The sequence below is a fragment of the Triturus cristatus genome, chromosome 6 (assembly GCF_964204655.1).
Source record: "Triturus cristatus chromosome 6, aTriCri1.1, whole genome shotgun sequence".
NCBI classification, from domain to species: domain Eukaryota; kingdom Metazoa; phylum Chordata; class Amphibia; order Caudata; family Salamandridae; genus Triturus; species Triturus cristatus.
Genome location: NC_140589.1, coordinates 519,061,867 through 519,085,840, shown reverse-complemented (window position 1 = coordinate 519,085,840; position 23,974 = coordinate 519,061,867). Strand labels below are relative to the sequence as shown.

The following is a 23,974-nucleotide window of genomic DNA, read 5'->3' as shown; positions in this document are numbered from 1 at the left end:
GCAGAAGTAACACTTCTTCTAGGGTTGGTAAAAAAAAGTGGTTGGTGGGAAAGTAAACGTTACCGCTCAACAGAATTTCTCATGAGCAGATCTACACATGCAGATTTGCTCTTGCTACAATGCAGTTCATAAATGTTTTCAAGCCGTAAATCTTCACTAATGCACAGACATAATCCATGGGTGCACTTCTGTAACTTTCTTTAAGAATTGGCCCCCAATTTAGGTCTGGCAGTAACCAAGACCTTTCGTTTTTATTCAGATTCTGTTTCTCTATCTACCGGCTGGCTTCACTATGAATGAGAGCATTCTGCATTTTTGCACGCAAAGTAGTTTTGTTTGGTGCTAGGAACCTCTATGGCAATGTTGGGTTTTTGAGACCAAAAATGTATTTGCTTTTGCCAATGTTTATTATATTGACGAGGGCCCGGCAGCTCCCACAACAATAAAGTGGTGCAAAGACCCATGTCAAAACAAGACACACGGTGACAATACCAAGAGGCTGACCACCAATGTCCTACCTATTGGGTTTGCCAATGTTTGTTTATTTTCATTTTTCCCTTTAATTTCGTTAAAACTGGTTACACTGATTTTCAATTATGAATATGTTTTGGAAATGCTAGCATGCATCAACACATTTTCCTAAATGATGCCTCAAAGCAGGGATATGGAATTCCTATAGCACGACGCCCAGGGCATATTGTTTGGGGTCAAGGGCAACAAGTTTTCATGTGCATTTTGTCCTTTGGGCAAGTAGGCCCAACCCCCTGCAGTACAAACCCTTTGGCTGCCAGTTTGCTGTACCACATTATGGAACAGGGAAGGGTTCTGTCTGCAGTTAAGGTAATATTTTGCCCTTATGTTAATGCTGTTCAAACTTGTATTTGTGGTTCATTAATTGAACGCCTTTATTAATAGGGTGAGCGCTCTAAGTAAATGTTGTAAGCTCTGACTGCACTACTGACAGTGGTTCCAGTATAAAAATGTGTACACACGTTTTCAAAGTTTAGCAATGTGAGGCTATGTATAATGCTCCAAGAAGGCTCTCTGCTTTGATGCAAATATTTACAGAATCTTGAATGCAAGATTGATGATTCTTTGCTGTTGAAATAAAATGTTCATAAAAAAATAAAAGCAGGAAAAAAACATTTTCCTAAACTACTGTAAAATTTCAGGTACCATTTCTTTGCAGCAGCATTTAGTAATATGTGTTGATGCATGCTAGTATTTCCCAAAAATATTCATAATGGAAAATCAGTGTAACCAGTTTTAATAAGATTATGGGAAACAAAAATAAATAAGCAGTGTCAAAGCCAGTGGGTCTGAAATTGATGGTCCGCTTTTTAGTTTTGTCAATGTGTGACTTGTTTTTGAATGGTTTTTGTAAAACCTTATTGGTGTTGTAGCTGCTGGGCCCTCACCATTATAACAAACATTGGTAAAGGAAAAAATAGTTTTTTGTTCTCAAATAGCACACACTGCCACAGTAGTTACTGGCACTGAATAAAACTACTTTGTGTGCAGATATGCTCCTTGTGCAAGAGCAGAATGTTGTCACTCACAGTGAAGCCAGCCGCCACAGAGAGAGAAACAGAATTGTAGTAAACACAAGAGGTCACGGTCAACGTCAGACCAAATTAGGGGCCCAATTATTAAAGAAAGTCTCAAATGTGCACACATGGTATATGTCGTTTCATTAAGTGCAGCTATACGGCTTTCGTGAAGTCCCAAGAATTTACAGAAGTAAAACAAGAAATAGTAAGCCTAGAAAATATTTGTGAACTGCATTTTAGCATGAGCCAATATGCATGTGTAGATTTACTCATGCAAAAATCTGAGTGTTTGCAAGTTCACTTTCCCTCCAACCACTTTTTTCCCAAATCTTGAAGACCTGCTCACGGTCATTACTGGGGTAGGCTGCTAGGAGTGCTGGATATTACGATACCCTTGACAGGTGCAGCTATAACCTGTATCCCTAACCTTTGCTCCCTTCTCTACAGGACACCACGAATCTGGTGTCCAAGAGCCCCAACTAACTGTATGGAGCAAGTTTTATCCCTACATTAGGTGAGTTACCTCCTGCATGTTTTCTCTCAAAAACAACCCCCCCCCCCCTTTATGGCATTTGTCTACTATAGTTGTGCGTATGCTCTACAGCCATTCTGTCCTCTGGACTGCAATCTTTAGTCCGTGCTGGCCTTGTCAGTAGTCCAGTCATAATAGTCTTGATTTTACTCTGATTTTATAACTTTCACGGTCTGCTTATACAGGGGTCAGACTATACACTAAGTTTGACCGCACATTTGATTTCAGAGATAAGTGTGTCCCCCTCTACGGGGCTGGGGGACATGTACATCTGTTAGCTAGAGTGAAACATCTAGTGACTGCATATTGTCTCCTTATGTCATCCTCCTTGTGTAGATTACCACTAGGATTGGCAGGACTTCGTGCTCGCTCCCAAGAAGTGTGGTAGGTAGGAGCCTCATTGCCCACCACCACCATGTGTAGATAATAATTGAACACTAGGTCCTGATGAAATGCAATGGATCTTAGACCACGAAGCATGAAACATGTCGACCACACGAAATGAGATGAGCTAAGCTCCACTGGACCATAGAGCCAGAGAGCAGCCACTCAGTTAGTTTTTAATGAGGTGGATTACCATTCGATTAAATAGTTTATGTGGACTATCCAACCTTTTTTAACGCCACTCACCTGCACCATATCTACACTGTTCTTTAGGGCCTCACACCCATGCACCAAACGGCAGGAACAAAAGATCTCCGCCAAAGTGCCCCTGTTTGGGTGCCCGTCGGGTATTGCAGCGCCCACCCGACGAGGAGCAAGTCCATATGATGAAGCATGACACCTAGCTTGCTGGGTGTGTGAGGACTCTAGTTCCGACAAGGAGTACTCCCCTCCTCCCCTCCTCCTATCTCCTTATCTCTTTGTCTTACTGGGGGAACAGCATATTTCTATTGTGTTTAGCATTTTAGCACATTCCCTGACAATCTAAAGTCATGAAAGATTAATATCAGCAATCCAGATAATCCTGCAAAAGAAAATGTTAATACACTTACTGAGATGCATCAAGCCACACAATAAATACACTTTATACGCTTTTAGCACACCATATCTCGTTGTTGTTGTGTTACGCAATATATAAGGCCTAGCCAGTTGTATAAGGGTGGAGCCAAAATTAAGCTACTCCTGTGCCTTGGAAGAGGACCGTCCCTTTTTTATACCCAGGTAGGCAACCATAGGATCAAGGGTACTAGGCATATGTAGTAAGGATTTTCTAAAGGTTCAGGGATGGGTAGTGTTAGGGGGAGTAAGGATTTTCTTATGGTTCATGTATCAATAGTATATATGGATAGCAGGGGCTGTTACGGTTTAGGTATATGGGTTAATGCTTTATTTAAATATAAGAATTAAAAATGTACATATTAATATTATGAAGAGGGTATACCAGCGCCGGGACACCTCTTCGCTGAGGCAGCTGCGCGCTATATAAGAATGCCTAACATAACATAGGGGATTACCCCATTACAAATATATACATGTATTAAACAGGGGTATAGAAGCTACCATTAAAAATAGTGTGTGTGTGTGTGTATAGGGAAAGAGAGAAAAAAGAACTTTGCAGGTTGGCTGAGGAAGTTAAATTTTTAACACACGTGCGCGACTGGACAGGGTGAAATAAAGGGGGCAAAAATACTTTATGGTCTCTTGAAAGAGGGGAATAGGAACTCAGAGTGGTCAAAATTTCTACATTAATTATACAATTCACACTCCACTCACACACTAAGTATTCCATTTCTTTTTGAGTAATAAAGCTCTTGTGCCAAAAATAAGAAACAATAAGGCAACTATTTCAAAGATGAGATACCAAGGAAAAATTAAATATATCTTTCAAAGTATGTTGCTAATACCTCATATGGCCAAGTAAGCCCCCCAGAAAAAATATTCAAACCGAACCGGTGAGGAGTCAGCAACTCTTTGCCAATGAGAAGAGAGTCGTTTTGTTGTAATAGATCATGATGACCAGGTAAAGATGAGCAAGTTTATTATCACACCATCAACTCTTCAATCAGAGCAACTGTCAACAGTCAGAACGTTCGATGACCAACAATAGGGATGGTTTCATAGAAACCGGGAAAGGCGGGGCAAACATGTCAGGAAGGATAAAGGGAAAGATTGTGAATTGGAACAATCCAGGCCCGAATTCAAGTTAATTACAACACATCTCCTTATCAACAATTCAAAATATGAGAAAAACAATACCAATCAAAAGAACTAAACACAACAGTACTCTGATACCTTTTGAGAAGTACTGTAGACTTCTAGTCTAAAAGGAAAATAACAAATATTATACAAGACCAAGTAAGCAACAAAATATTACGTACTATAGGAAAGAATTTAATGCACTTTGAAATCCTGGTGCCAAACAGGTATCTTTCTTCTTTTTATTTTATGTTTCTTGGCCATTTTTATGTTATCCTGTTTAGACTTGGATGAGATGGAGATGGGGTAGTGCAGCATATTCTTAAATTTGGAGATTTTGTCTATATCCCAGGTCTGACCATTTTCTAAAGTGATTACATTTTTTCCTATTGTACACACAAAAAATGCCTGAGGATGTTAAACGACCAGCAAGGGGCGACTCCACTCGTATTAAATCTAGCAGCACAAACGGGCAACCCTGGGTCAAGACAAGTAACTGCGGAGTGTGGGGAAATTCCTTTTATATGATGAATTCACCCACCCGTGGGTGGCATGCTTCATCATTGGGAACCTCCTCGCACTGCGAACCTGGTTGCAGTGCCGGCTACAACCCCCTCACTGTGAGGGAGGAGCTCAGGGATGTTTTAATTATGATTGAAGTATACTAAAACCTTTAGATGAGCCGGGCATGGAGGGAGTGTGTAAGGGTAGTGAGAGTGAAGTTAAAACTAACCCTCTGGTATGTTAAAAGTTAATTTTAATGGAACATCCGGCAATCAGGATTAAAGAGTGTGGGAGCCATGGCAGGAATATTTAACCTCACATGGTTCCAATTTGGGCAAAAGGTCGACATGTTTCAGCCTAAGTGCCCTCCTCAGAGGTGACGTGGCTTTCTTCAGGACCGAATACATTTTTTTTTTGTGTAAGGATGTGAGTTGTCGAACACCGGTCTGAGAATGCTGTTATGTTCCTCAATACGTGTCCCAAAACTCAGGATATCGTCTTGGAAACAACTGGTTTTGGGAATGCCCTACAATAAATGTTGCATTATTCTTTGAAATGCGGATTCAGCCGACGCCAGTCCAAAAGGCATCCTCTTATATTGGAATGCTCCTAAGGGGGTTATGAATGACGTTAGGTGTCTGGAGGTAGGGTCTAGCTCTGCTGGATGGTAGACCGAAGATAAACCGAGAACACTGAAGTAGGATGCTTTGTCCATCAGTACGTCAAGTTGTCAATAAGCAAAGAATGCAGTGTAAAACTTGAATACATTTAAGAATGGTCTTGCAAGGTGGATTTCCAGCATTAGTCCGCTTAAAATACTAACATGCATTTTTTATTACTTTTTTAATGCTGTTGTCAGTATAATTTAGCTTTTTTGTCTTCTGACATCTGCCAGTATCAACATCCGGCTCCAGGCATCCTGCCAGTGTTTTCCTTTAAGGAACTGCTCAAAAGGCAGGTGGCTGTGAAACGCTAGCCGGTATCTAATAATGGAGGAAGAAGGGAAAACTCGCCTTTTGATAGAGAAGATTCCAAGTAAATGTGTTAATTTGAACTAAAATATACGTTTAGCATTCATGTTATGTATTATTCACCAGTGCTTTCTGTCGCCCTTCTTGCCTTTAACAAAAAATATATATATGTTTTTTCTTTCAGTGCCTTTATGCTGCTCGGCTCGCTGCAATCTGGCAATGCTGGCATTGTTCGGATTCTTCATGCTGTATGCACTACGTGTAAATCTGAGTGTAGCATTGGTAGATATGGTTGAAAAAAATGCAAGTATTGTGGACAACACAACTACCAAAACCTGTCCAGACCGCTCGTCTACGATTGTGCCTCACACATCAAAGGTAAGAATATTGCCAGCTATTTTTGTTTGTTGCTTTGGGTTCATGGTGCTTTTAGTTGTCTTCAGAACATAGCATAGGAATATTGTGAAGCTAAATGCGGTCCTCTGCTATGCAATATCTAAAGTATGTTTTAAGTAACAACCGAGTGTAATAACTTTTAAAATATGGATTGCATTTTATTTCTTCAAGTATCTCAGCCCTCTCAAAACAGGCACTGGCAAAGCTAATAGATCTTGCCTTTTGGATGCCAATGCAGACTTAGTGGCTTTGCTGTTGGATTGGCCATTAGTTTTTGTTGATGTTGTTCAGCATCAGGAAAAAGCATGATGGTGTGTCTATGTCCATGCAAGTGCGCACATATGGCATGTTGTAGTTGTAATTTTGGGTTTTATATTTACTGTTTCCAAATGGTAGACACCTGTTTTGCATGGGGTTTATAAAAATAAGTGAATAAGCTAAATGTCAACAAAAGCACATTTGCACAAAGGAGTGGCTCTGTAGCAAATCGCTACTGCTGTGTACTCCACAAAAAGAAAAAAAAAGAAAATTAGATGCGACTGGGAGGGGCAGGTGAGTAGTCGTGGAGACGGCAAGGGACCAGGGAAAAGTAAACGCCGCCAAATGGAAAGAATAGCAAGGAATAGATTGGAGGGAAAATTGGTGGGTACATTTACAAACAATTATAAGGAAACAACATTCAAAATGACATGCCTGGAGAAAAACAATAACAAAAATCTGAACAGGGCGACAAAGCGCTAGCAGGGGAGATGTCAGTGGAAAAGCTACACACTGGGATTAGAGTAAAAAAACGCATTCACATGGAATGCTAAAGGTAAAAGAAAAAAAAGTAATTTCCTGAATAATGAGCAGTGGAAGGATATAAGTATTCCAGTCACAATTTCAAGAAGAGGAAGAAAGCAATCAAATGAGAGTGATGAGAAAACCAAACGGTGGTAAATAATAGACTGTCCCAAAGCCCACTGTAAATTTTTGGTGTTGTCCACAGCAGGTCTTGAACAACAGGCAGCTAAAAGCTGACTGTAGGCAAGACCTAAAATCGCTTTCATTTGGACGGGGAAGGCGGCATCCTTTTTAAGGATGTTATGTACTGGAACTGGTCACTGTTGTTATTTTCAGTGCTGCTGTTTCCTTACTTAAGAGACAGTGTTTCATAAGCAGATGACTGCAGGATAGATTTAGAGAAACTGTTTCTAGTGGCTGAACTTCATCGTGCTAGGATAATTTGCTTGGAGAAAATGTGAAGAAATGTAGAAAAACAGCCATATCTTTAGTATGCTGACCTGAAGTCCAGAAGGATAGAATCTTCTGACAGGAGAATACAAGTTGAAATGGAGGCAGGGCTGGAAAGTGGTTGGTCTTTTAGCATCCATGCAATTTGACTTCTGGGCGTAAGGCTGTGTAATTTTTTTCTTCTAATTTTTTTAAAATTATGTTTGTTGAGTAAATATCCAAAACAAAAAAGATGAATACTGTTTCAATTAATATGCTGGGAAATTAAGCTAATAAGCTCAAATTAAATGTACTTATGTTGTACTATTTAGTGGACCTGGGCAGACTTTTAATTTCACTGGCATAATGGTGTCATTTCGGTAATTTCACATGCCAAAATGGACAACAAAATTGCAGAGATTACGCCATTATGCCACATCGTGTAATTTCGAGGAGAAATGTTAACATTAGATGCAATGTTAATTAGGTCTCGCTGAGTCAGCGCATGCGCTGCTCTGCGAGACATTTAGTAGGTGGGTTTCCAAAGTGCTACCCCACCCTTTGGCTGGCCTAGCGCATGCGTTCACGTGCGCAGCCGCCATCTGTCTTTCGCGATCACTTTCACTTTCGCTCACGTTCATATTCAGTGCTTTCTGTGACGACTGTGTGGCAATAAACATGCACGAGTCCCTATTGTCCACTGCTCTAAACAGACTGTAGTTATGTAGCTGTCTGATTACGCACACACAGACTACTGCAGTGCACTAACTAATAGAGGTGTCATACTGTGTTTATTTTTAACTAAAGCATTAATGCTTGAAAACGTATTTTACAACTTCCTGCTTAACCATGGCTCACTCAAGGCCAGGTGGCATCCACCCTCCTTTGCTACAGAACATTCTTGCCATTGGGTGTTCCCAAATGTTGGCAAGCATGCTTCAGGTCTGTGCATGCTAGCTAGTAACACTCAAACGCAACAGCTGTGTTTCATGGGGAACATGCGGTAACCTACATGCACAAAGGGGGGTTTTCTTTTGGCTGTGTGTAGAATTGGCACGTGCTCACCGCATGTTTATTTTTTTGACAGTGCTGCTGTACAGGACACGGTGCAGCCCAGGCTCTCCGTGAGGGGGAGTGGGGAGTAAGGGACAGGAAAATCTGAAGTATGTCTTGGGAAATACATGACGCACCTACATTTTCTTCCTCTATGCGGACGCCAGGTACATGGAAGGTGCAGTGAGTTCAGCGTCAGCTTTTTAAATTGACAGTTCTGGCGAATTCGTCAAGGCGCCTATAACATCAGCTGGTAAAATAGTCCATATCAGAGCGACAATAGTATAAGAGTTCGGCAGCATGATGGACAGTCAAGAGTGCTTCAGATGGGGCAAGCCAGGGAGACGTGAGGCAGCAGTAAATTTTAATGGTCCTTTGTAGGTTCCTCCAAGCAGCTTTTAACGAGGTAGTTCTGGTACTTAGTATTACCGTCCAGTGCATCCACAGCGGGTCTCATGTTAATGTTCAGCAATACTTTTAATGGGACATTGTTAGCCCTATTTTTGATGGATAGCACCCAGACACAGATTCATATGTTTAAAGATAAAGTATTGTCATACCATGCACCAGACACATCGCAAGGGGTGCAGCAATGTCAAAGGGGAGTCAACATTCTCTAACTGGCAACGTTGTGTATTAAAACCTATTCTTTGAAAAAAGGTTGGCGAGCTGGCCGAAACGTGTCGAGATGATGTTTATTTGCGCGTTGCACTTTGCATTTTTTCACCAAAATCATGTCTGGAAATTAATATATTTTGGACTGCTCTGTTGGAGTGACTTTCCCTCGTTTGCTGCTGGAGTGATCATGACATGTTACACAGGGGGTGAGAGCCTGCCCAGATACCTGCATTTTGCAGGTTCTTCTAGTGTGTTACATTAGCTCTGCCCATCCTTTCTACGATGATAAAGCGAGTCCCGCTGACTTGGATCATTGGCACCCATACTTACAGTCTCGCCCAGTCCATGCAAATACTTATTCTTACTTGTTATGTATTGCCCCTCCCCGAACCTGGAATGGAATACAGCAATTACTGCTTGTGTTTAAAGCACCCCGACAGGTTGAGCCAATATCAGAATTTCATGGGGGCTTAAAAAGTCTTCACTGTCATTGGAGAATTGAGAGTGGGCCCTGTCAGCCAATCAGGTTATTCGGACTGCAGCCTAAAATTCCTAGTTTAGGACAGCATTAGAATCTCTCTCAGAATAAACGATCCATTCAAAGCTGTGGCAATGTCCTAGGAGAAGCTGCTGGTGGGTGAGGCGAGGGGAAGGGAGACATAACGGTGAGATTACTGTGATGTGGCTGTGGGGATGCCGTCATTGACTTTGAAGTTGGTCAGTCTCACCGGCTGTTTGTTAAATGGCCTGTGCGCGCTCACCACTGGCGGTGGTCCATACCATCGTTGACTGGTTCTGTAGTAGTGTTCCTAACTATTTAAGGCCTCGGAGCAATTCCTTTTATTTTGGTGGGCCCAATATAAATGGTCATTATGAAGCATGGGCTGCAATTAATTGGGCAGTGCATGGTGCCGTGAGGCCATATGGGGGGTGTAACAGTGTTTATAAGTATGCATTTTGTAATGCCGAACTTAAAACAGACATGTAGCCATTTCTGTGTGATGCACCACTCTCGACATGGTATTGCCTAGTGGGAAGATTGGACTGTCATCCTCACCACCCATGTTTCTCCCACCAGGCTGTCCGCTATGTTTTTTTCCCCCTCAGAGTTTCTATATCGGGTATCAGGTTTCAGAGTGCTTTACATGAGCACCAGTTGTGTTTCATAGGAACACGTTCATATTTTTTAAGCACCGGAAGTTTAAGTGGTTTGCCCAGAACCACAGGCGTTGAGCGTCATTGCCGAGAGTCGAACCCAGTTCCCCAGATTTGAGGTTGACCGCCCTAGCTGTTAGGCAACACCCTCTCCATAGACTCCATGTTTAAATTATGGTGTTTCATCACATATGCTCTTATGTGTGTGGTTTAAAAAAAAAAAATCAGCATTGATATTTTTTGTATTTTTCTACGCCAGGTGAAGTAACTTCTTAAAAAAAAAAACAAGCATTGGCATAGCCAATAGATCTCGCCTTTGGGACCTTATAACTGTTTAGCCATGCAACAGTTGCATAACTAAATACTTATAAGGTCCCAAAAGCGAGACCTATTGGCTATGCCAAGCGGCCGTGAGGCCGCGAAAGTGATCGCGATCAAACATCAAAGTGACCGTGCGGCCGCGAAAGTGAAAGTAATCGCGATAAAGCTCGGCGCGCGCCCGCGCACATGCACTGTAGCTCTAGGCTGGCCTGTTAGCACTTTTTGGAGCCCTCTCAATAAGTCTCGCCAGACCAGCGCATGCGCTGGGTCAGGCGAGACCTAAAAAACATTTTTATCAAAATAATGTGCTTTAAGAGATCTTTCTTTTTTACATAGTTTGACTCCTTTGAAAAAGGGGCTGATTTGCAGGCCTAGAATTAATGCCATGAAGAGTGCACCAGACATTATTTTGCCTCGGTTTGTTTTACAGTGGATTCAAACTCCGCTCCCCCAGCTCGAGTGTATTCAAACACAATTCGTATTCCTCTGTTCAGTCTGGATCGAGCAGTTCCTTAATATAGTCTTTCTGATACGTTTTGTTTCTGAGGCATGGTGTATTTTCTTCTAGTAATGAAAGCTTACCATGAGAGCCCTGGAGGTGGTTTTACATTTAATCGTTTCTTAAAATCAGATACAAACAACTATTTGTTAAGCTGGTGGGTCTCAGCTGTGGGACCTGCTGGCTTTGCCGGGGGTTTTCAGCAATGATGTGCAGCAGTCCCGATGCTGTGCAGCACTGCTAAAGAGTAACCAAAACAAGCATTGGCATAGCCAATAGGTCTCGCCTTTGGGACCTTATAAGTGTTTAGTTATCCAGCACAATATCCTTAGTGCAACAACGTCAACCGTTGCATGGCTATTTATAAGGTCCCAAAGGCGAGACCTATTGGCTATGCCAATGCTTGTTTTTTTTTTTTTTTTTTAAACCGTTTATTACAGAATCCAAAAGATATACAAAGATGGGCCTACAACCTTCAGGCCGGCCGCTAGCAAACAGGAGGAGCATATAATACAAACAATAGAACACACGCTGCGGCAGAAGAGAGATCACAGGATTTGAAAGAAGCGTTGGCAGCCTCACCCTCCGGACCCCACACAACGGTTTCATTTTTATATAAATAACGACAAAAAACAAGTCCACAAGGCAACCCACAATCGGAAACAACAGCATGTGCTCCCCTGGGGGGGGACCCTACCGATCCATAGGAATATCGAGGGGGGGGGGGATAGGTCGGGACGGGGACTAAGTGGACTCAATGCCCAGAACCAGGAAGACAAACAGGCTAAGGAGACGGGGCCGGTGACGGATCAGGCATCAGCGGCGGGGTACAGATTCCCCCACGGTAGGCGTTCCAGGGGCCCCACACTTTCACCCATTTCCCAGGCTTACCTCTCGCAACATACACCACCTTTTCCCGAAACATACACCAATCCATGTTGTCCTTCCACGCCGAGACAGTCGGTGACCTCTGGGAACCCCACAGTTGCGCAATATCACGTTTGGCTACCATATATCCCAGAGTCACCCACCACGTCTGCGGCACTGAGTAGTCGGTAGGCTCCCACACATTCAGAAGACATCTCCTCGCCTCGGGCAGCAGCGGCACATGCGTGACTGCCTGCAAAACCTCATGCACACCACGCCAGAATCGCGCCACCTCCGGGCATTCCCACAAAGTATGGAGAAAGGTCCCCAAAGAACCACACCCACGCTTACACAACCCGTCCACAGCATAGCCCATACGCATCAGACTCGGCCCCGTAACATAGACCCTATGGAGTATCTTGAGCTGGACGAAGCGAAGGCGAGCCGGTATGGCCACCTCTTTCGGGGAGGCCACCGCAGACACCCAGTCCTCGTCATCCAGCTCCAATCCATCAGCCCCCCACGCCTCACGAAGGCTAGTCAGCAGTCCCGAGCGATCATTGATGAGTTTTTTATAAATTAATGAAATCGTGCCGTCCGGTACATGCCCATCTAGCACTCTATCCTCCAGAGGGGAGTACTCCGGGATGGAGGCAACGTCCGGAAATACGGAGCACAACGCATGACGGATCTGCATATATCGAAAGTACTCCCTGTCCTGCAACTGGAATTCCGTCTGCAGCACATCGAACGTTTTGAATCCCCCCCTCGTCCAGAGATCGCCCACCCTGCTGATGCCTATCATGTCCCACTTCTCAAAACCCTTCGAGGTCCACAGGGAGCCCAGCCGCTCAGATGCGTATAGTGGCGTCGCCCGGGTCAAACGATCCTTCCAATGCTTGTTTTTTTAATGTGTGCAGCATTTCAGGTAATTATTGTACCCGAGCAGACCTTTCAGGTCATATTTTAGTGCAAAACTATAATTTCAAATGAGCACCTCAGTGTTTTGAACACCAGCAGTTCCTTTAATTTGGATGGTCAGCTCACATTTCAGGTAGACTTTTTACCCGAGCAGACCATTGAGGTTATTTTTTAGCACAGCATTACAAATCTGAACATCAACTTGGAATTCATTTTTCGAGTTGAATTTTTACCTGACCGGAGAGTTTGGGTCATTTTTAGGTCGAGCCTAGCATTGCAGCGCATGCGTAGCTCGCTTTGCGAGGCATACTGTATTAGGGTATGTTTTAGAAGTGGTGTGGAAGCGACCCGCCCAAATTGTTCATTGGCTGGTATCATTGTCCATGGTAAATGCTGGCTTCCGATTGATAATGAGGGTTCTTAGTCCCTCCTTGTTACCGCCCTGTCTCCTTTTGGGACCACCCACCAGGACTGGATCTTTTACTTGCGTCGTTACACTGTCTCCTTCATTAGTCGGTAACTACTATATTTTTAGGTCTCGCCAGCGTTGCTGCGCACATGCGTAGCTCGCTCGGTGGGATTTATTGCAGATGAGTACTTTGAGAAAAGGGTTTGAAGCCCCGCCCCTTATTCCCACTGGCTTGCGTCACCGTTTATGTTAAATGGTGGGCTGCCATTGGAAATAAGGTTTCTAGGGTACCTCCTTTTCGCTTTTTTGGCTGGCCCACCTGGACTGGCTCTCCTGCTTTTGTCGCAAAGGTATTTCTTATCTTAGGGGGCCAGCCATCTGTTTTCACTCAGCCCGGTGTTTATAAACAAGCGGCTGAATGAAAACAGATGGCGAACGCTTGTTTTCATTTGGCCGGGAAGCACGATGCAATTATAAACAAGCTTTTTCGTCCGGGAAGCGCGATGTAAATTTAAACAAGCTTTTAATAAGCAGCGCGCCACAGGCAGCATGCTGAGCTGCTTCCTAAAAGGATACAATAGTGAAAAAATGAGTTTGTCAAGACCCGCCGTTCTTTTACTCGGCGCCGCTTGACAAACTCCATTGGGCATTCTGCAAGCCCCGACTCGCCCCACTCCAATGAAAGGCGCGGCTCGGCTCGGCTCGGCAAACTCTATTTTTCAATATTTGATGCTTTTAATAAGCAGCGTGGCATGCTGCGCTGCTTACTAAAAGCATCAAATATTGAAAAAAAAGGAGCATGGCTGCGTTTTTATGCCCACCCGGGGAACTTTTTGGTTGGGGATGCATTAGGACGAATTAAACCTATGCTACGCCACTGTGTGCTTGATTGGAATTTTTGGTAAAACACTCGTAAAACGCAGCCCTGACTCTTTTTCAGATAATTCTTTCAGCATACCAGCATACCGGCTCGGCTGTTTCTGGTTTATCAAACTCGGTCAGTGTTGAGAAAGTGCCGAAAGCCTAATTTGAATTGTGACGCAACCAAGCTTCATTCTAGTCTCGACGTGAGTAGCTCATCAAGTCCTCAGTTTTCTTGTGCGTTTAAGTGGTTGGAGTTCGTAGAGGTGGGCGAGCCTGAACATTCTCAGGTGGAGCCGAAACCAGGGGCCAGCTTTAGGTGTAAGAACCAAGCTGAACATGAACGGAGCCGACAACCCATTTAGCATATAAATTGTGCAAGAGACGTAATGTATGACAATGAGTTAAAAGTTAGTGTGTTTAACATATAGACTTGTTTCTCTACAGAGCATTGCATTTTATCGGTGTATTGAGTGGCATTTACTAGAACACGGCCTTTTACTATGCAATTATTGAACCATATGGTTAAGTCAGTTCTTACATGTTCTCTATTTGTAGCGTGGATTAATGCATATATGCATACGTTTTAGAAGAGGAAAGTAGAAGATTTAACAAAAATAACCTGGAGAATGTATTTCCTACGTTGATTGACCGATAATGAAGCAGCTGCAATTTCAGGTGTGCGACAGCCAAAATAAAGCATGTTTTTACTTAAAAAATCTAGAGTCTGTCGCCAGAATCGTGCCTATTGGCATGTATTCGCTCACTAGATAGAACAACATTAAAGTATATTAAAAGTCGTACGCTTTAGTCAGGTTCATACTGAACGGATGTACTTCAAGGTGCTTTGGAATGGAATGAAATGAAAAGTCACAGTAAAATACAGTAATTGCCCAGGATCAGACAATTTAGTCAAGCGAGGAAGATGGGATTGATCCCCAGTGTCCTTGGGCATTTCATTCACTAGATGGGTAGCTTTTTCCCATGTTGCATCCAATTTTAATACTTTATCTTTAATTCTCTGAGGAGGTATATCGGGAGAGACACTGTTAAATGAATGCACATTAAATTGGGCTTAGAGTAAAACACCTTCTAGAAAATGGCGATTGAGGCAAGGTAGTGGGTGACAGAAGCCACCTAGTCCCGTGACTCGTTTTTGGCTGGAGGTTCCAAGCCGGAGCATATCTGGCTGGAGCCTTCAGAGGCTCGCCCACCTCTAGTAGTTTTGCTATAATTGACTCAGGATGGTCTTCACGTACCAGAATGCAAAGCGTGCTGGCTAAGCGGCTCTCACACGGCTTAAGCCAGACTCTGCGTTTATAGGTGCGCACGTGAATACCCAGGTGATATTCTCCATTGCCTGGTACGTGTAAATCATCATTTCATGCTCTTTGTAAACCTTCCTGTATTTGTAGTTATTGATTCAACTTTATTTTTACCCCATGCAATACGAGTTGCTGTGCGTACCTGATGTTACTTCTGACTCAGTTTCGATGCGATTCCGAGGTTCTTAGTGGTGTGGCATGCCTCATGGTTCTGTAGTTTCAATTACTGTAGACCTTTAGGCGCTTTACTGTTTTGGTTCGAACTGCACTGTCTATTCGGCTGACGGTAAACTTGTACTAATAAGCAATACACGTATAGATTTTTATTTAGTAAGTTTCGGTTACCTCGTAATGTCTGGTATTATTCATGTAATGAATTAGTTAAACATCTTTCTTTCAAATAAACTAAAGACGGGGTATTATTTAAACCCTTCGGGTTTCCTGGGCTGTGTCGATCTATTCTCTGCTGTATCAGTGTTTTAACGCAGCGCTTCTGACCTCACATGATGGCGCAAAATCTGCAGATACATTAACAACGTCATCCCTGACATAACGGGTAACCATGCGCATGTCGTCACCAATGGTGTCCTCGGATGCCATAGCAATGCTTTGTACCTTATATGATCATTGTAGACTACTACAGCTTCCATTACAAGTAATGTATAGCCTACCAGACGTTAAGGGTTCCTGCCGATGAATGATGTCACAGTAGGTTTAAAAACGCTGCTGACGTCATCAAAGGGCCATTTAAAAATGTCTATTTACGATTGTTACATATGGACAGGGGAGAGAACTGTTCTTTTTACTGAACTACCACTTTAAGTCTCTTATGATAATTTATAGAGCGCAGAAGTACCACTGCAGTGGCTCTCTCCATTCATCAACAAATTCAGACTAAAATTACGTATGTCTGTAGCACCGCCGTCAACGTCTCGATTCTCCCGCAGAAATATAGAAAGAATGCTTCAAGTTCCACTCTAAACACAGCTGTGTTAAACAACAAAACATGAAAAGTAGTTGCAAGGCTGCATTACAGCTTTTTTTGCATTTCACCTTGGACAGGTAAGCACACCTTTTCAATTTATAATTTTATCAGAATCTGCAAGTCCCAGCAGAAGTGGTGTTGACAATGCATGCTACAGCAGTTTAAAAAAGTCAGTATATTTAAATACATTAAATGCAGGTGTGAGATTGCTGTATTGTTGTCAGCCCGTAGAGGTCCAGCTGAAAAGCTATTTATTGTAAAGGCGGCTATAGTATGTTCAACATGGTCCAGGTAGAGGGATTCCGGACAGATATTTATGGACTATCCACATAAAATAACTTTACATAAATGAATTTCTAAATTGACCTCCTTCACGTGTGTGGCAGGTGGAAGCAGATACCTGGGGTCTGCACCCCTCCCCCCTTCTTGCACAAAGCATACATTTGATGCAGTGGTACGGCAAGCTGAAATTATAATGTCCACATGAAACACTGAAACAAGCATTTGCAATGCAATAGGTCTCGCATTTACGCGAGTTTCAGCTATTGACATTGCAAATAACAATGCCTTTTATTTAATTTTTGTTTTAAAAATATAAATAAAAGGCATTGTTATTTACAATGCCAATAGCTTAAACTCACGTAAATGCGAGACCTATTGCATTGCAAATGCTTGTTTTTACAGTAGCGACAGCTTGTCTGGTATTTGTATTCAGGGTTTTAGTGCGCGGCTGTAGAACCTGAGAACCAGGTCAACAGAGCCGTTGTAGAGCCAGAGAACCAGGTCAGCAGAGCCGCTCTAGAGCCAGAGAAGCAGGTCAGCAGAGCTGCTGTAGAGCCAGAGAACCAGGTCAGCAGAGCTGCTGTAGAGCCAGAGAACCAGGTCAGCAGAACCGCCCTAGAGCCTGAGAACCAGGTCAGCAGAGCTGCTGTAGAGCCAGAGAACGAGGTCAGCAGAGCTGCTCAATGGCCAGAGAACTGGGCCAGAGAACCAAGTCAGCAGAGCTGCTGTAGAGCCAGAGAACCAGGTCAGCAGAACCGCCCTAGAGCCTGAGAACCAGGTCAGCAGAGCAGCTGTAGAGCCAGAGAATGAGGTCAGCAGAGCTGCTCAATGGCCAGAGAACTGGGCCAGACAACCAAGTCAGCGAACCAGGTCAGCAGAGGTGTTGTAGAGCCAGAGAACCAGATCAGCAAGTTGTGTAGAGCCAGAGAACCATGTCAGCAGAGCTGCTGTAGAGCCTTAGAACCAGGTGAGCAGAGCTCCTGTAGAGCCAGAGAACCAGGTCAGCAAGCTGCTGTAGAGCCAGAGGATCAGGTCAGTAGAGCTTCTGTAGAGCCAGAGAAGCAGGTCAGCAAGCTGCTGTAGAGCCAGAGAAGCAGGTCAGCAAGCTGCTGTACAGCCAGAGAAGCAGGTCAGCAGAGCTGCTGTAGAGCCAGAGAAGCAGGTCAGCAGAGCTGCTGTAGAGCAATAGAACCAGGTCAGCAGAGCCATTGTAGAGCCACAGGACCAGGTCAGCAGAGCTGCTGTAGAGCCATAGAACCAGGTCAGCAGACACGCTCTAGAGCCAGAGAACCAGTTCAGCAGAGCCGCTCTAGAGCCTGAGAACCGTGTCAGTAGAACTGCTGTAGAGCTTGAGAACCAGGTCAGCAGTGCCGTTGTAGAGCCAGTGAACCAGGTCAGAGCCGTTCTAGAGCCATAGAACCAGGTCAGCAGAGCCGCCTTGGAGCCAGAGAACCGGGACAGCAGAGCTGTTGTAAAGCCTGAGAACCAGGTCAGCAGAGCTGCTCTAGAGCCAGAGAACCAGACCAGCAGAGCTGCTCTAGAGCTATAGAACCAGGTCAGCAGAGCTGCTCTAGAACCAGAGACCCAGGTCAGCAGAGATGCTCTAGAGCCAGAGAACCAGGCCAGCAGAGCTGCTGTAGAGCCAGAGAACCAGGTTAGCAGAGCTGCTGTTGAGACAGAAAACCAGGTCAGCAGAGCTGCTTTAGAGCCTGAGAACCAGATCAATAGACCTGCTGTAGAGCCATAGACCCAGGTCAGCAGAGCTGTTATTGAGCCTGAGACCCAGGTCAGAACAGGTGTTGCAGAGACTGGAGAGGTACAAACGTAATCACAGAAGAGGTGCAATGATGCAGCGTAATATGGCACATTCTGTCACAATATTTTGCCATTTTACAACACAGTAGTACTGTCTGGGCAAACGTTTCTCCTCATTAGCAGCACTCTAACACCCGAATACAGCCGTCAGCAACAAAATGGTGACAGTTAATCTTTGCAAAGCGTCTGTCCCCGGCTGATGCTTTTTAAAGCCTCTTTTGATCCCATCTGAGCCAGAATCAATGTTTGCAACTGATACAGAAGATCTGAATCATGCGGCAAGTGTAGAAAATATGTAAATACTCCAAGAATGCAGCAGCCACAATATTGCGTTATTCCAGTGGTCCTGCCTATGAGCAAAGACTAGTAGTGTAATGGCCGTGATTTACTGACTGTGTTGTAAATCCATGGAACTGTCTCCCAAAAGAATATTAGGGCAAAAAATAACCTCGAAGTACTGATTCTGTGGTACTGATAAAGTAAGGGTAAAAGTGGAGGCCATGCAAGGTCACTGAAGTCAGGAAGGAATGGGCAGTTCTGGACAGCATTGTCATTCTCCAGGTATGAATTCCCATGCAGGGCAGCGCCAAGTAGCTGGGATGAAACAAGCATTTGCAATGCAATAGGTCCTTCATTTATGCAAATTGAAGCTATTGGCATTGTAAATGACAATGTCTTTTATTTATGTTTTAAAAAACAAAACATAAATAAAAGGCATTATCATTTACAATGCCAATAGCGCAAACCTGCGTAAATGCGAGACCTATTGCATTGCAAATGCTTGTTTGAGTGTGAGATGTATTCTGCGTAATTACATTTCTTTTTTTTTTTTTTTTTTTTTTTTGTTTGAAACCGTTTATTGCAATCTCAAATATATACAAGTATGGGCCTACAACCTTCCGGCCGGCCGCTAGAGTGACAGGAGCATATGACATACATACAAAAAAAAGGCTCTTGGCGTTGCAGAGAGGTAAATCAGGAGGTATCAACGACGTGGGCCACATGACTCCAAGCCCGCAATACGGTTTCATTTTATAAAAACACAACAACACAAAAAAACCACACCCTCAAGGCAACCCGCAATCCGAAGTGACAGCACGTGCTCCTTAAGTGGGGAACCCCAACCATCCACAAGAATCTAAAGAGGGGAGCGGGAAGAGAGCAGGGACTGGGGGACCCTGTGCCCGGGGCCGGGGGAGGGGGTCAACTAGGGGGACGGAGCTGGCGAGGCAGCCGGCAGCAGTGGTGGCTCACAAATACCCCCGCGGTAGGCGTTCCAGGGGCCCCAAACTTTCACCCACGCCCCAGGCTTACCCCTCGCCACGTACACCACCTTTTCTCGGAACATGCACCAATCCATGTGTTCTTTCCAGGCCGACACCGCCGGGGGCCTCTGAGATCCCCACAGCTGCGCGATGTCACGCTTAGCTATCATGTATCCGAGAGTCACCCATCGCGTCTGCGGAACCGAATAGTCAGTTGGTTCCCACACATTCAGCAAGCATCTCCTCGCTTCAGGCAACAGCGCGACACGCGTAACCACTCGCAGGACCTCATGCACACCACGCCAGAATCGCTCCACCTTCGGGCATTCCCACAGAATATGCAAAAAAGTCGCCAAAGCACCACACCCACGCTTACACAGCCCATCCTCGGCATAGCCCATACGCAGAAGCCTTGGCCCCGTCATGTAAACCCGGTGGAGGATCTTTAGCTGGACGAAGCGAAGGCGAGCCGGTATGGCCACCTCCTTCGGAGAGGCCACCGCGGAAATCCAGTCCTCGTCGTCCAACTCCAGCCCATCGGCAACCCAGGCCTCGCGGAGGCCAGTTAGCAAGCCCGAGCGATCATTAATCAGTTTTTTGTATATGAGGGAGATCGTGCTGTCCGGAACATGGCCATCCAGCACTCTATCCTCCAGGGGGGATGACTCCGGAATGGAGGCGACGTCTGGGAAGACGGAGCCCAGTGCGTGGCGGACCTGCAAGTACCGAAAGTATTCACTGCCCTGCAGCTGAAACTCCGTCTGCAGCATCTCGAATGTTTTAAATCCCCCCCTCGTCCAGAGGTCCCCCACTGTACTGATGCCGATCGTGTCCCACTTCTCGAAGCCCTTCGAGGTCCACAGGGAGCCCAACCTCTCAGACGCATATAGCGGTGACGCCCGGGTCAAACGGTCCTTCCACCCCATAGCTGCGTTAGCTGCGTGCCATACTCGCACCATGACCCGCGTAGGCCCCGTCAGGCGGGGGGCAGGCGCGCCAGAGTAGAGCGCTCGATTGTAGTAGCCACCAGGCAGGAGCAACTTGTCCATTTCAAATGCCGGGTTTAAGGCGGGCCCGTAAAGGCCATGATTAATTGCAGCTAGCTGGGAGGCCCAGTAATACCGTTTAATATCCGGGAGGGCAACCCCCCCGTCGTACCACGGGAGCGTCAACTTCGCCAAGGCAATACGCGGCCTCCCGTCCCAGAACAAGCGACGCTGTAGACTCTCCACCTCACGGAAGTAGCGCGCCGGGACCAAGTCCATAGTGTTCTGGAGAGCGTACAGGAAGCGTGGCAGCGACATCATCTTAAACAATGCCGCCCGGCCGAGCGGCGAAAGCGGCAGGCGCCGCCAACGCGCGACGTCCTCCTTCAAGCGCTGGAGGGGGGGAAGCAAATTCCGCTCGTAGCGGGCCTCCGGGTCCAGAGTGATATAGATACCCAGGTACCGGAACCCCTGAGAGGCAATCTGGATCGGACAGTCCCGCGGAAGGACGGGAGCCTCCCCGGAAAGCACATACACACATGATTTAGCCCAGTTGATGACAAGGCCTGAGTTGCGGCCGAAGGAGCGCAAAACATCAACCAGGACAATCGGTGATTTACGCGGGGAGGCGAGGTACAGAAGGATATCGTCAGCGTAGAGGGACACGCGGTCCTCATACTCGGGGGTCCAACGGAGACCACGGATGGAAGGGTGCCACCGCAGCCACTCCGCCAGGGGTTCCAAGGCCAGTGCAAACAGGAGAGGCGACAAGGGGCAACCCTGTCGCGTGCCTCGTCCCAGCGCGAATGGGGCCGAGACTCGTCCATTCACCACCACCTGCGCCAATGGGCCCGAATACAACAATTTGACCCAGCTGATGAATCCCGGTCCAAATCCAAATTTCGCCAGCATCGCCCAAATGTATGGCCACTCGAGTGTATCAAACGCCATGGTGGCATCTAAGGACGCCAAGATGGCCGGCTCCCGCACAAACGGAACACGCGCGAGCACCCCGTGCAGGCGCCGCAAATTAAGGGCCGTGTTGCGATGGGGTATAAAGCCGGACTGGTCTTGGTGGACCAGATCGCCCACCACGCCGACCAGCCGGTTGGTGAGCACCTTGGCGAGGATTTTGGGCTCCGCATTCAAGAGCGAGATAGGCCTATAGGATGTGACCCGTTCTCGGGGTCTCCCCTCCTTGTGGATCACTACAATTGTAGCCAGACGCTGGTCCGGCGGGAGGGAGCCCCGTGAGCGGGCCGCCAGGAACATCGCGCGAAGGTGGGGTGCCAGCACATCCGGTCGCAGCTTATACAGCTCGATAGGGATACCGTTTGGGCCCATGGCCTTGCCAGATGCGACCGAGCGTATGGCAAGGGCAATTTCATCCGAGGTGGGAGCAGCCTCCAACGACTCCCTGTCCTCCACCGAAAGGGAGGGCAGCGCGATGTCCCGAAGCAGGGCATGGGAATCCTCCTCCGAGCAGGGAGAAACCGGGGAATACACCTCGCGGAAATAATCCGCGAAGCAAGAGACAATGTCTTCTGGCTCGGTGACACGTACACCATCCATTCTCTCGATCAGCGGGACCACACGATTCGCTCTCTCCTTTTTATCCAACCACGCGATCAATTTACTAGCCTTATCACCCACATCATACAGTCGCCCCTGTTGCTCTCTACTGAGGCCCCTGGCCGCCTCCGTGACGAGGGCCCTATAGGCCGCCTGCTTAAGGTGTAGAACATGTAGCGCGGCATCCGTCGCCCCACTCCCCAGGTCACCCTCTAGTTCAGTAATTTCGGCTTCCACCCGGGTCACCTCCTCCTGTTCGCGCCTCCGGGCATCGTAATTACATTTCTGAAAATTATGTGAATTTCACACTCCCTTGTTGTTTGAGGGTGGATTACTAGCAGGGGTAAGTATGCACCTACCACTAGCAACAAGGCTACCTACTCCCCAAAAGGTCCAGACAAGGTCTCAAAACATTAAACCCTGGCTCAACCCTCGGTAGCTGGCTGTGAGCTTACCCGCTCAACTCAGGAGACTGGTATGTGAAGCATTTAAAAACACCAATACATTAAATATGTTAGACACAATACACAATAAAATTCCCACACCTATTTATAACAATAGGAAATATTTTTAGCTTCACTATGACACCAACATGACAAAAATCCAATTTAGGAAACCGGAGATATGAATTTTGAAAGATTATTCACTTTATAGTGCCTAAAAACATATAGGGCCAACCTGGGACATCTGGTCGCGCTTGACCGGGACAAAGTCAAAGTTAGAGGATGTCCACGATGGAGCTCTGGTCGAATACACTAAGCGGGAGGCCTACTCAAAATTTTACCATCACACTTAGAAACTTTTCTGGAGCTTTTTCTTCCAACGTCGATCCAGAGCTTTAAGCGGAATGAACCTGAAATCCTGTCCCGGTCGCAGTTGAAGGTAGTCTGATTGACTCTCGACGTCGGATCTGTCACCTCATGGAGCTTTTTTACAAAAGTTCTCCAAACTTCTGTCACTTCTTTCTGAAATTCCTCTTGAGAGCCCAAAGTGTCCAAAACACAAATCCAAGGGTCTAGAAGCTTTGAGATGGTCCTTGAAAGCTTGGACTACAGTTCCCACAATATACCTGACCAAATCCTTGAAAGTCCACTGGACGCACTCCAGGCTGGGGACTTCTTTGAGTAGATGGTGCAGGCAAGCTCTTTTAACCTGTTGCTTTCAGGTAGTCCACCCGTTAGTCCTTCTTGAAGCAAGGCAAAGTCCTCCGGGCTGTAGTTCTTAAAGTGTGCAAACAGGAGCAGTCCTGTCCTTTAGGGAGCAATCCTTTGTGGTGCAGACCAGGATTCCAGCAGGTCAATCCTTCTTCTTGTAGTTTCAGGCAGCAAATTCAAATTCAGAACTGAGGGGAATGTTTGCAAGCCCCTTTCGCCACTAGAGTGTCACTTTTTCTGACGCTCTGATGGCTTTATTACATTTCTAATTTTGGAAAGGGGGCGCTGAGCCACTTAACGTTGCTTAACACCACCTTGTAAATATGCCACTTTCTGCAGCACTCCACTGCGGTAAAGGGGCGTGCAATGGGTGTTGCTGTGGGCGTTCCACCCTAACACCCATTGCTTTTTGACACCACCTGGTTTTAAAATAGTGATATGAGGAGAAATAATTTATCCTCGTTTTTTGCTCTTTTTATGTATGCTGCATTTTGCAGCACACATAGAAAGTGCAAATCGTCATAAAATATTCTTTATGTGCAGGAAGGTGTACCTTCCTGCACATAAGCAATCGCCCCGGCA

At 45.7% G+C, this 23,974-nt stretch overlaps 1 protein-coding gene across 3 annotated transcripts in view; it reads left to right on the top strand.

Annotated features, from left to right (window-relative positions):
• Window positions 1-23,974, top strand: part of SLC17A5 (solute carrier family 17 member 5) — a 651,091-nt gene that overhangs the window by 117,722 nt on the left and 509,395 nt on the right. For all 3 annotated transcript variants that reach the window (XR_014962977.1, XM_085610951.1, XM_085610950.1), the window contains exon 2: window positions 5,881-6,074. Coding sequence is in view for 2 of the 3 variants with exons in the window: in XM_085610951.1 (XP_085467077.1) it covers window positions 5,881-6,074 (194 nt within the window). In the remaining variant the exon portion in view is untranslated. The remainder of the gene's footprint in view (window positions 1-5,880; window positions 6,075-23,974) is intronic.